The sequence below is a fragment of the Chrysochloris asiatica genome, unplaced genomic scaffold (assembly GCF_000296735.1).
Source record: "Chrysochloris asiatica unplaced genomic scaffold, ChrAsi1.0 scaffold00397, whole genome shotgun sequence".
In the NCBI taxonomy this organism is placed as follows: domain Eukaryota; kingdom Metazoa; phylum Chordata; class Mammalia; order Afrosoricida; family Chrysochloridae; genus Chrysochloris; species Chrysochloris asiatica.
In genome coordinates, this window is record NW_006408915.1 from 1,091,184 (window position 1) to 1,105,389 (window position 14,206).

Genomic DNA, 14,206 nt, shown 5'->3' on the forward strand with positions numbered 1-14,206 from the left:
TCACTCTCCACTCTAGTCCTCTGTGGCTATGTCACTGACTCTGGGCCGAAGAGTCCCCAGGTCTTGCCACACTGCTGGCCAACCAGGTCTTCACCCGGGTTCATAGAAGTCTATTGAACGTTGTAGGGCTTAGCTCTCTGCTTCATTGCTGTTTTTCCCTCACTTCCCCTTATTGGTGTTGAGCGTGGTCACCAATCACAGCGTGTATTCCCATTGAGGCTTAGTCTTGGAAGGGGGTTTGCACTGAGGGGACCCAACCACTTGCCTTGATGTTTCCTGGGCAAGCAAGTTGCTTGTTCTTGTAGTAACAGTCGGTCTGCCTATTTTTCCTTACATTTTGCTTTTTCACGTAAATTGCAGAAATGGCTTTGTCCATTTTCCAAGGAGGAGGAAAAAACCTATAGGGATTGGAGATAACATAAAATCTATAGTGTATTGATGGGAGACTTGACATCTATTTTAGTTTAGCTATCTATTGTTGTTGTAACAACAGCAAAATAGTACCACAGTTGCCTGACTTTAAAGAACAAGCATTTGTCTTGTCACAGTCAAAGAGATTAGAAGTCCAAATTCAGGGTGTGGCTCTTAGAAGAGTTCCTTCCTTATCTATGGTGTTGTTAAGTTCCATTGAGTCATAGTGACCCTGTATAAGGTTTCTCTGGAGCTGCTGATGAGCTACCAACCTTTTGGTTCAAATTGACCTTGCACTCCAATGCTTATCCTACATTGCCATACCAGGACTACTCCATACCCATAGCCCTTAAGTTTCCTGATTGTCCTTACCTCCTGCCTTCCTCCTTTGTGTTTCTGTGGCTTTTCTGCTTCTTATACTATAGTATGTGATCTCAACACAGTTTGGTTTGATTTTTTTTTTGGCAGTCCATGGTACTTGTAAAATAGTCTCCAACACCATAATTCAAGTGCTTCAATTCTTCGACGGTCCTCAACTGACGTCTTTGGTCTTGAACACTTTAAAGAGGTCTTGTGCAGCAAGTATGCCTAATGCAATATGTCACTTGATTTCTTGACTGCTGCTTCCGGGAGTGTTGATGGCCTATCTGAGCAAAATGAAGTCTTTGGCAACTTCAATCTTTACTCCAGTAGTGAGGATTTTTGTCTTCTTTACATTGAAGTGCAACCCATACTGAAGTCTGTGGTCTTTGATTTTAAGCGCTCTTCATTTTCAGCAAGCAAGGTTGTATCATCAGCATATCATCCAAAGTTGTTAATGAGTCTTCCTCCAATCTTGATATCACATTTTTTTTTCATATAATCCAGCTTCTCCAATTATTTGCTCATATAGATTGAATAAGTATGGTGAAAGAATACAACCCTAGCTCACACCTTTACTAATGCTAAATTATACCGTGTTCTCTTGGTCTGTTAGAACAACTGCCTTTTTTAGTCTGTGTACAAGTTCCTCATGAGCACAATTAAGTGTTCTGGAATGTCCATTTTTTGCAATGTTGTCCAAAGCTTGTCATGATCCACACAGTTGAAAGACTTTTTTTGCATAGTCTATAAATCACAGGTAAACATCTTTCTAGTATTCTCTGCTTTTAGCAAAGATCCATCTGACAACAGCAATGATATCCCTCATTCCATGTTCTCTTCTGAATCCAGCTAGAACATCTATCAGTGTATATTTGCAGCCAGTTGTGGGTTATCTTTAGCAATAACTTCCGTATTCTGATGGGTCACCATCTTTCTTTGGAATGGGCACAAATATGGATCTCTTCCTGTCAGGTTGTCCAAGTAGTTAGTTGCCTTCCAAATTTCTTGGCATAAGTAAGTGAGTGCCTCCAGTGCTTCCATTAGTTTGTTGAAAGATTTCAATTTATATTCTATCAATTCCTGGAGCCTTGTTCTTTGCCAGTGCCTTTAGCACTTTGGACTTCTTCCTTCATTGGATCTTGATCATATACCACCTCTTGAAATGGTTGAATATCGACTACTTCTTTTTGGTATATGTTCTGTATATTCCTTCCATCTTCTTTTAATGTTTTCTGAATCATTCAGTATTTTGTCCAGAGAATCCATTAATGCTACAAGTCAAAGCTGAATTTTTTTTCAGTTCTCTCAGCTTGAGAAATACTGAGCATGTTCTTCCTTCTTGGTTTTCTAACTCCAGGTCTTTGCACATTTTGTTAAAGTATTTGACTTGGTTTTCTCCAGCTGCTCTTTGAATTTTCTATTTAGTTCTTTTACTTCCTCATTTCTGACGTTTGATTTAACATCTCTACACTGGAGCACAAGTTTCCCAGTCTCTTCTGGCATCCATTTTGGTCTTTTCCTTCTATTTTGTCTTTTTAATAACCTTTTGCCTTCTTCTGGTATGATGTTCTTGATGTCATCCCACAACTCTTCTGGTCTTTGGTCTTTAATGTCTAATGCATCAAATCTGTTATTAAGATGATCTCTAAATTCAGGTAGGAGATGTTCAATGTCATGTTTTGGCTCTCGTGGACTTGTTTTCATTTTTTTCAGCATCAGCTTGAACTTGCATTTAAGCAATTGATGGTCTGTTCCACAGTCTGCCCCTGAATTTATTTTGGCTAATGTTATGGAGCTTTTCTACTGTCTCTTTCTACTGATATAGTCAATTTGATTTCTGTGTATTCCATCTGGTGAGATCCTTGTGTATTGGTAGTCTTTTATGTTGTTTGAAAAAAGATATTCACAATGAAGAAGTTATTGGTCCTACAAAATTCTGTCATGCTATTTCAGCATCATTTCTGTCACCAAGGCCATATTTTCCAACTACTGATCTTTTCCTCTTTGTTTCCAACCTTTGCATTCCAATCACCAGTAATTAGCAATACACCTTGATTGTATGCTTGATCAATTCCAGACTGAAGAAGTTGATGGTGGTTATGTGCTGTGGTGTCAGTTCTGACTCATAGCGACCCTGAATAGGGTTTCCGAGACTGTAAATCTTTACGGGAGCAGAAAGCCTCATCTTTCTCCCACAGAACAGCTGGTATTTAGATGAAGCTTTCTGTTCCCATAAAGATTTGCAGCCTTGGAAACCCTGTGTAGGGTCACTATGAGTCAGAACCGACTCCACAGTACATAACAACAACAACAATCACTTCATCAGTGAGCTCTGGTAGCGTAGTGGTTACGAGCTCGGCTACTAATCTCAAGGTCTAGCTAGTTCAAAACTGCCAGCTGTTCAGCAGGAGAACGATGAGGCTTTCTGCTCCTGTAAAACTTTACAGCCTCAGAAACCCTATTCAGGATCTCTGTGAGTCAGAACTGACACCACAGCACATAACCACCATCACCACCATCAACTTCTTCAGTCTGAAATTGAAGAAGTTGATGTTGTCGTTGTTACGTGCTGTGGAGTCAGTTATGACTCATAGCGACCCTGTACAGGGTTTCTGAGCCTGTAAATCTTTACAAGAGCAGAAAGCCTCATCTTTCTCCCCTGGAACAGCTGGTAATTTCGAACTGCTGACCTTGCAGTTCACAGCCTGATTCATAACCACTACGCTACCAGAGCTCCTTGAAGAAGTTGATAGAAGTCTTCAGTTTCATCATCACTGGCTTTAGTGGTTGGTGTGTAAATTTGAATAATAGTAGTATTAATTGGTCTTCCTTGTAGACGTATGGATATTATCCTATCACTTATTGCCTCAAAAACCCTATGCAAATGAAACAAAATACAATAGGATGAATGTAAAGCTGATGTTCTCCCATGTAACCCATTACCCAATTTCACATTAAAAAACTTAAATAAGTAAATCATGGAATAGGAAGCAAAACAAAACAAAACAAAACCCTATGCAAGGTTGTTATGAGTCAAAATAAACTCCATGGCATACTACCTCCACAACCATTGGCTAAACATCTGGTAGTTTTGAACTGCTGACCTTGAGGGTTATAGCCCAACTTGTAACCACTACACTTCCAGAGCCAATTGTTGTTAAGTGCCATCGAGTCGGTTCTGACCCATAGCGACCCTGTACAGGGTTTCCTAGGGTGTAAATCTTTATGGGAGTAGAAAGCCTCATCTTTCTCCCGCAGAGCGGCTGGTAGTTTCGAACCACTGACCTTAAGGTTTGCAGCCCGATTCGTAACCACTACGCTACCAGAGCTCCAGAGCCAATAGTAGATTGTAATTAGTAGATTGCTCAGCATTTGAAGAGAAGATGTTGCTGAAATTGATAACATTTTCATTTAGGAGAGGGGAATAAAGCCTCAAAGTAAAAAAAAAAAATGGATTTGCTTCTTTACAGTTTGTGGTTGTATCAGAAATGTGTCTTTTGTGTTTTCTCAGGTGGTATATATATATATATATATATTTTTTAACTGTCTACTGTATTTGATGCAGATAAATACTGAGGAACATGTGGATGCAGCGGATCAGGAGGTTATCTTGTGGGATCGTCATATTCCTGAGGATATCTTGAGGGAAATAACTGCCCCAAAAGAGGTACCAGCAGAAAGTGTTACTGTGTGGATTGATCCACTTGATGCTACACAAGAATATACAGGTAATTGAAAGCATTCATCTCAGACTTCTGATTGCTAGTACATACTGAAGAACTAGACTGCTTCTCCCACTTCTACCTTACCCCCACGAAAAAGGTAAGGTGGTATATACATGGAGGTAGGTATTTTCAAAACCAAAACAGCTCTTCCAGTTAGATTTTAAGACAAATGTATTTGACATTTGGACTGGATCAGTGATTATAGATTTTCTTTCTTCCCTTCAATATGTACTGTATTATAATAGAATGACAGTGGCTCACTCTCACTAATTAATTCTTTAAGAAAGAGAAAATTTTAACAAGAACATTCAGGTTCCCATTGGACATCATTTTATTGAGGACATTTTTTTTTTAGCCTAATGCATTGACTTGGGCTTTTGAGAATTTAGGTTTTATTGCATTTACCTTTGATCTTCGAATTCAAAATAGTAAATTCCCAAGTACCCAGAACACCAGTAAGTAGCAAAACGGTATTACTGTGTCCATTGCTACCTTAAGTTGGATGTCAACTGTGCTTGAGGGGATTATGTTCTAAATTTCATTGAAATAAATTCTAATGAAACAACTATGTACTCTGAATTTATAGTTTGTTGCTTTGACAATTGTATGACATTTTTGTTTCTGTTTTCAGAGGATCTTCGAAAGTATGTCACTACTATGGTGTGTGTGGCTGTAAATGGCAAACCTGTGCTAGGAGTCATACATAAGCCATTTTCTGAATATACAGGTAGGAAATATGCTAGAACTTGCAAGAGTTAATGTTACTGAGCCTTTTGTCTGCAGTACTTACCATCCTGTGGGACTCTTATCTGTAATTTAGTAATTATTAAAGTCTAACCCTTACCAGACCTTACCTCTTCACTGGATACAGGAAAAATTTTATTGTTGCTACTGATGACAGATAACAAGGCAGGGCTTTCAAAACTTGCTTTAGGGTATAAAAACTGTGTTGAAGATGAGAACGTCCTATTGTGGTTGGAGACTGAGTTGCTCACAGACAGTGTAGCAGCTGAGGTCAGCTCTGTTTGCTGGGGCTGATGTCCATGCCTGTTAACATGTTGTATTCTGTGTGAACTCTTAAGGTCCACCATACAGTAGTTAAGTGCTGGCATAAGCAACCCTACATATGATAGAATGAAAGGCTGCTTGGTTGTATGCCAGACTCACAATTCTTGCTATGTTTGATCCTTTTGTCGATGCCACTGTAAATCCATCTTGTTGGGGATTTTCCTCTTATTCAATGACCCTCTGCTTTACCAAGCATAATGTTTTCTGGGACTGGCTCCTCTTGGCAACATGTTTGAAATATGAGAGATGAAGTCTGGCCATCCTGTCTTATAAGGAGTATTCTACCAGTACTTCTTCCAACACAGATTTATTTGTTCTTTTAGCAGTCTATGGTACTTTCAAAATTCTTCTCCATCACCATAACTAAAGTTCATCATTATTCAGTAGTCTTCTTTCATCATTATTTAGTTGTCCAACTTTCATATGCATATGAGGTGATCAAAAATACCATGACTTGGGTCAGGTGCACTTTAGTCCTAAAACTGACAGCTTTACTGTTTAACACTTTAACGAGATCTTTTGCAGATTTGCTCGATGCTTTGTTTGATATCTTGATTGCTGTTTCTGTGAATGTTGATTGTGGAGCCAAGCAAAATGAAGTCTTTGACAACTTCAATCTTTTCTCCATTATATGGATGTGGTTTATTGGTCCAGTGGTGAGGATTTTTGTTTTCCTTACATTTAGGTATGACCCATACTGAAGGCTGTGGTCTTTGATCTTCATCAGTAAACATTTTAAGTCCTCTTCACTTGTAGTAGTCAAGGTTGTATCATCTGCATATTACAGGTTAATGAGGCTTCCTCTAATCCTGATGTTATGTTATTCTTCATATAATCCAGCTCACTGGATTATTTGCTCAGCATTCAGATTGAATAAGTATGGTGAAAGAATACAATTTTGGCACACACCTTTCCTGATTATAAGCCATTCAGTGCTCTCTTGTTCTGTTTGAAATGCTGCCTCTTGGTTTGTGTATAGGTTTTTCATGAGTACAATGAAGTGTTCTAGAATTCCTATTCTTCACAGTGCTATGCATACATAGTTTGTTATGATCCACACAATCGAATTCCTTGCATAACCAGAGCACAAGTAAACATCTTTCTGGTATTCTCTGTTTTCATCAAGATCTTTCTGACATCCGCAATGGTACCCCTCTTTCAACCTCCTCTTCTGAATCTGGCTTGAATTTTTGGCAGCTTCCTCTCTATGTACTACTGCAACCAATTCAGAATTTCACTTGCATATATTATGATACTGTTTGATGATTTATGCATTCCACTGTGTTACCTTTCTTTGGAATGGGCACAAATATGGTTCTTTTCGAATGGATTGGCCAGGTAGCTTTCTTCCAAATTTCTTGGCACAGATGGTGGACTGCTTCCAGTGCAGCATCAGTTTGCTGAAACATTGCAATTTTTATTTTGTCAGTTCCTAGAGCCTTTTCTTTCTTCAATGACTTCAGTGCAGCTCGAACAACTTCTTCTTTCTGTACCTTTTGTTCTTCATTATGTGTCACCTTTTGAAATGGTTGAGCATCAACCAGTTCTTTTTCTTACAGCGACTATGTATTCCTTCCATCTTCTTTTGATGTTTTCTGCATCATTCAGTATTTTGCTCTCATAGAATCCTTTAGGGTTGTAAATTGAGGTTTAATTTTTTTCAGATTGAGAAATGCTAAGCATGTTCATCTTCCTTTTTGGTTTTCTATCTCTAAGTCTTTGCACATTTCATTACAATATTTGATTTTGTCTTCTCAAGCTGTCCTTTGAAAATTTCTGTTCAGTTATTTAACAACATCATTGCTTCTGTTTGCTTTAGCTTGTTTTCTAGGCTTAAGAGCAAGTTTTAATCTCTTGACACCCATTTTGGTCTTTTATTAAGTGTCTTTTTAATGACCTTTCCCTTTTTTACATATGATGATCTTGATGCCATCCTACAATTCTTTGGGTCTTTGATCATTAGTGTCTAATGTATCAAATCTACTCTTCAGATGATATCTAAATTCAGGTGGGAGATACTCAGGATCACTCTCGTGGACTTGTTTTAATTTTCTTCAGTTTCAGCTTGGACTTGCATTTGAGCAATTTGTGTTCTGGTCTGTTCCTCAGTTGACTCCTGGCCATGTTTTTGGTGATGATATTGAGCTTCTCCATCATCTCTTCCCACAGATGTTGTAATTTTGATTCCTGTATGAGCTATCTGGTGATGTCTTGTATGTATGTTGTTGTTATGTGCCATGGAGTCGGTTCCGACTCATAGCGATGTATAGTCACTGTTTATGTTGTTGCAAAAGGTATTTGAAGTGAATAAGTCATTGGTTTTACAAATTCTATTACATGTTTTCCAGCATAATTTCTATTACCAAAGCTGTATTTTCCAACTATTTGTTTTAACTTTCATATTCTGGTGGTGGTGGTATGTGCCGTGGAGTCAGTTCCGACTCATAGCGACCCTGTACAGGGTTTCCGAGGCTGTAAATATTTACAAGAGCAGAAAGCCTCATCTTTCTTCTGCGGAACAGCTGATAGTTTTGAACTGCTGACCTGGCGGTTTACAGCCCAATTTGTAGCCATTACGCTACCAGAGCTCCTTCATATTTTAATCACTAGTAATTATCATTGATTACATGTTTGATCAGTTGCAGACTGAAGAAGTTGGTAGAATCTTCAATTTCATCATCATTCGTGGTTGGTGCATAAATTTGAATAATAGTCATACTAACTACCCTTTCTTGTAGGCCTGTAGGTATTATTCTATCACTGATAGCATTGTGATACTGAAATGCTCTTTCTTACATTGAATGTGACACCATTCTTCATTTTGTCATTCCCACCATAGTAGTTCTAATAGTTGTCTGATTCAGAGTGGCCAATACCTGCCCTTTATAGCTGACTAATACCTAGGATATTGATACTCTTATGTGTTTTCATTTCATTTTTGATGACTTCCATTTTTCCTAGTCATGCTTTATAGAGTCCACATTCCGATCAGTACTGGATGTTTGCAGCTGTTTCTTCTCATTTTGAATTGTGTGCCATCAGCAAATGAAGGTCTTGAAAGCTTTGCTCCATCCATATCATTAAGTCAACTCTACTTTGAGGACGCAGCTCTTTCCCAGTCACAATTTGAGTGCTGTCCAACTTGAGAGTCTCATCTTCTGGCACTATACAGTGTTCCACTGCTGCTCATAAGGTCTTCCAAATGTTCATGGAAAATGTATATTATGAAAAAAACTGTGCATGGATTTCATTTGCACCTCCCAGTATTCATAATTTTTAACGTACCAGAGCAGGATCTAGGTTGAGAAATAAGGATAAGACTTTAGTTTGAAAAGAGCTCCTATCAAAGCAACATGAATTCTGCTAAAATTGAAGCAAGAGCAAACATCAAATTTATGCTGAAATGGTGAAATCATTAATACTTAAGGTTTGTAGGGATATATGTCCAAAACAATCAGCAATTTATAAGTGATTAACCCATTTTAAGAAGGGATGAGACAGTGTTGAAGAGGAAGCCCCCACTGGTAGACCATCCACACTGATTTGCAAGGAAATGTCTTGTTTGTGTCCTAATTGAAGAAGACTGATAATTAACAACAGAAACAATAGCCAACACCATAATTCCAATTGGATCAGCTTGCACAGTTCTGACTAAAAAATTAAGTTGAGCAAACTGTGCACTCAATGGATGCCAAAACGATTGCATCCAGATCAACTGCAGACAAAAGCAAAGTTTTCAGTGGAAATTTTAAACAAGTGGGATCAAGTTCATGAAGCAGTTCTTTGAAGAATTGTACTAGGAGATGAAACAAGGCTTTAACAGTGCAGTTCTGCAACAAAAGCACAATCAACACAATGACTACCAAGAGCTGGAAGTCGTCAAGTCAAAGCACCAGGTAAAGGCAACAGTTTTTTGGGATTCTCAAGGCATTTTGCTAGTTGAGAGTGTTATGGGAAAGTATTAACAGGAAAAGACATTGGAAAATTTCACTAGTGTCTTCACCACGGCAACGCTCCTGCCCATTCCTCTCATCAAGAAAGGGCAGTTGTGCTAGAGTTTTACTGAGAAATCATTACTCATCCTGATTTGGCTCCTTCTGACTTTTTGTTTCCTAATCTTGGTGTGGTGCTGTACGGTAGACACTGGACCATAAGGTTGGTTTAAACTGCAAGGTCGGCAGCTCAAATTTACCAGCTACTCCTTGAAAACTCTATACAGGGTTGCTATGAGTTGGAACCTACTCGACAACACTTAACAACAAATCTTATAAAATTTTAAAGGGTGCTCATTGTTCTTTAGTTAGTAATATAAAAAAGATACCATTGATAAGGTTAAATTCCTTCACTTCTTTAGAGCTAGACTAAATGATATCATTGCTTACAAAAATGGCTTGAACTTGATGGAGCCTATATTGAGAAATAAAGTTTGTTTTTATTTGGATCTCTTAAAGTTTATCTTTCCACATACTTTTTTTGAAGTCCCCATGTATAATACAGTTCCAGTAGAAATTCTAACAACATTCTTTAATGAGATAGAAAAACCAAGGCTCCAGATAAGTAAGATACTGTTGAAGAAGAGCAAACTAAGAGGTCTCACACTTCAATCTTAGAAGCTACTAAACGGCCATGGTAAGGCAATCAAAACATCCTGGTATTGGTATAGTGACAGGCCAATGGAACAGAATTAAACACCAGAAGTAAATCCAACAACACAGTCGTCTATCCGCTTGTCATACTGTGGTGGCTTGTGTGTTGCTGTGATACTGGAAGCTGCACCACTGGTATTTTAAATACCAGTAGGAATACCAATAGTGGACAGGTTTCAGTGGGTCTTCCAGATTAAAACAAGATGGAAAGGTAGACTACTTTTGAACACTTAGCTACTGTAAGCCTTATGAAGAGTAGCAGAACATTGTGAGATAGACATAGTGTGAGAAGGTGAGCCCCTCAGGTTGGAAGGCACTCAAAATAAGATTGGAGAAGAGCTGCCTCCTCAAAATAGAGTAGATCATGATGGTGCAAATGGCGTAAAGCTTTCGGAACCTTCATTTGTTGATGGGGTACAACTCAAGATAGGAGAAACAACAACAAAAATATCCACTAATAATCGGAACATGGAATTACAAAATACGAAGCTAGGAAAAGTGCAAGTCAAAAATGAAATGGAAAGCATGTGAAAATTGGACAATGAATATAGAAAACTGTAGAAGAATTGATCTATTTGAGTTATGGTGTTTGAGAACAATATTAAAAGTACCATGGGCTGCCAGAAGAACAAACAAATCTGTGTTGGAAGAAGTACAGCCAGAATGCTCCTAGAAGCTAGGATTGCAAGACTTCATCTCTCATACTTAGGACATGTTATCAGGAGGGATCTGTCCCTGGAAAAGGACATCGTGCTTGGTAAAGTGGAAGGTTAGCGAAAAAGAGGAAGATGTCCAACTAGATGGCTTAGCACAGTGGCAGCAGCCATGGGTTCAAGCATAATTAAAATAGCAAGGGTGGCACAGGATTGGGCATTGTTTCATTCTGTTGTGCATAGGGTCGCTATGAATCAGAACCAACTCGACAGCACCTAACATCAAAAAGGACTACTGTTCTTTGACAAAAAGCAAAAACCCATTAAATGTGGAGAGTAGTGTATCTTTTACAAATGGTGTTGACAAAACTAAAATGTGCAGCAGGATCCATATCTCTTACATAAAAACTAACTCACAAAGACCTGAATACTAAACCTAAAATTGCAAAATTCATGGAAGAAAAATAGGTACAACTTTGGGCTCCTAATTTATGGCATAAATAGACTATCAAATATAACTAAAAATGCACAAGCACCAGAATATAAATTAGCTATCTGGGACCTTATAAAAATTAAATACCTCTGCTTATTTCAATGTATTTCACCAAAAGAAAAAAAAACAACCCACTTGGGAATCATTTTTGTAATGACCGTATCTTACAAGGGTATAGTATCTAAAAGTTATAGAAAATTTGAACAAAAACCAAACCAATTAAAAAATGGTCATGAGCCATGAATAGATGGTTCACTAAAGAAAAAAATGCAGACAGGTAATAAACACATGAAAAAATACACGGCAGTCATTTAGCTAGTAAAGTGATACAATTTAAAACTACAATATACCATCCTACCCTGGCAACCATGTCACTGATCCAAAAAGCAGCATGTGCTGGTGTGCAGAGCAGAATTCTTATATACTGCTGCTGCTTCTTGTTAGGTGCCATCAAGTCAGTTCCAACTCATAGGGACCCTGTATAGGGTTTCCGAGAAGCAGCTGGTAAGTTTGAACCACTGACATTGCAGTTCAAATGACATTATGGTCCAGTGCATTATCCTGCAGCACTACACCAGGACTCCTGTGCACTACTAATGATACTTAAAAATGGTACAGCCATTATGGAAAATCGTATTGCACTTGTTTAAAAGGCTAGAAATAAAAATACAATATGATTCAGTAATCCCATTCCTAGTTAAATATCCTAGTGAAGTAAGAGTTATGACTGGAATAGACATGCAAGATGGAACCAGTCTAACTGTCCATCAATGGATGAATGAATTAATAAAATATGGTACATACATAGAATGAAATACTGCACAATGATAAAGAATAACGACTCCATGAAACGTCTCATAGCATGGATGCATCTGGAAGACATGCTGAATGAAATAAAGTCAATCACAAAAAGAAAAGAAAAATATTGTGTGAGATTACAATCCCAAAAGTCAAGAATAGATTTAAATACAGAAAGAAACATTTTTTATGATTGCCAGGAATAAGGTGGAGAAAGAGAAAGAATAAATATTAAGGTGAGTCAAAAATTTTTTGCACTCTGACGATTTATTTTAATCTGCTTTTAGAAAACACAGATACATTATAGTTCAACATAATCTTTTTTTATCACTACACTTTGTCCATCTGTAAACAAGCTTTCATATTCCCTTATTAAAAAATGTTTTGGGCTGAGTTGCAAGCCAAGAATGCAATGCTGTCTTCACTTCTTCATCTTTGTCTTCAAAGGGCTGCTTTCAGGGGACCAAACAGGTGAAAATCCTATGGAGCAGGATCAGTACTATTGGGAGGATGCTTTAACACCTCAAAATGAAGTTTTTGCATTGTCAACAGTGTGAGCAAAATTTAAGTTTCAGCTCTTCAATGAGTTTCTCACTGTTAGGAGCACTGTTGATTGTTGAACCTTTTCCTCATAGTGTTCAGTACTGGTCCTTAAGAATCTCAGAAAACTGTAAGCATTAATTTTCTAGCTGAAACTTTTGAACTTTTTCGTACTTGGTGATTGAGGCTGTTTCCATTCCTTACTCTGTTGTTTACTCTCAGGCTTGTAGTGATGAATCCATGTCGTATCAACAATAAAGACTTTTGTAAAGAAACTCTTACCCTCCTTTGTGTATTGGCCCAAATTTTGTTTGCAGAGTTAAAACGCTTTTGTTTATGCTCTTCTTGAGCTGTTTAGGTATCCATTTTACACAAACTTTTTGAAACCCAAGTCCATCATGGATTATTTCATAGGCAGAACCATAGCTCATTTGCAAATTATTTGCCACATAATCTACCATTACTCTTCTATTCCACAGAATCATTTAATGTACATGCTGAATGTTGTCATCATCCATGGACAGGCATTTTAATATAACCTGAGTGTGGATAATTTTTAACATACACTAGTAATTATTCTCTAATAACTATTTATTAGAGCCTAGTGTGGCACTGTAAGATGGTACGCACTTAATCATAAGGTCGGTTTGAACCACAAGGCTGACAGTTCAAACTCAGTTCAAAGCCATTCCTTGGAAATCTTATAAAGGGTTGCTGTGAGTCAGAATTGACTGGACAGCACTTAGCAACAGCAATGACTAAATAGTTGTTGTTAAGTGCCGTCAAGTCGATTCCAATTCATAGCGGCCCTGTATAGGTAGTACATGAGTATTAATTATGTCAAAGTGAAAGTTAGTACATAATATGGGGAAGTCAGCACAATGTGACCAAGGTGTAAAGGAAGACTGACAAGTGGTGGTGGTAGTGGTTAGGTACCATTGAGTTGCGTCTTACTTATAGAGACCGCATACACTGCAGAAGGAAATACTGCATGGTTCAGTGCATTCCCACAGCTGCTGTTATGTTTGAGTTCACTATTGATGCCAGTGTGTCCATTTTTCATTGAGGGTCTTCCTATTTTTTCTGATTCTCCATTATACCAACCAAGCATGATGTCCTTTTCCAGGGACTGGGCCCTTCTGATACTCTACTCAAAGTACATGAGATGGAGTCTCAACATCCTTGCTTCTAAGGAACATCTGGCTGTGCTTCTTCCAAGACACTGTACTCACTGTACTTTGAATGTTCTTCACTAACACCATTATTCAAAGGTGTCAATTCTTCTCCACTGTTCCTTAAAATTGTCTAGCTTATGAGGCAGTTGAAAATGTCATGGCATGGATTGGCTTTTTTTTTCTTGTCTTTGAAAATCACTGAATATTTAAAGGAGCTCTGGTAGCGTAGTGGTTACGAATCGGGCTGCGAACCTCAAGGTCAGTGGTTCGAAACTACCAGCTGCTCCGCGGGAGAAAGATGAGGCTTTCTACTCCCGTAAGGATTTACACCCTC

At 38.1% G+C, this 14,206-nt stretch overlaps 1 protein-coding gene across 1 annotated transcript in view; it reads left to right on the forward strand.

The window, feature by feature from the left end:
• Positions 1 to 14,206, forward strand: part of LOC102829559 (inositol monophosphatase 3-like) — a 38,387-nt gene that overhangs the window by 10,369 nt on the left and 13,812 nt on the right. Inside the window, exons 2-3 of the mRNA XM_006876628.1 lie at positions 4,340 to 4,502; positions 5,131 to 5,226. Of these exons, the coding sequence (XP_006876690.1) occupies positions 4,340 to 4,502; positions 5,131 to 5,226 (259 nt within the window). The remainder of the gene's footprint in view (positions 1 to 4,339; positions 4,503 to 5,130; positions 5,227 to 14,206) is intronic.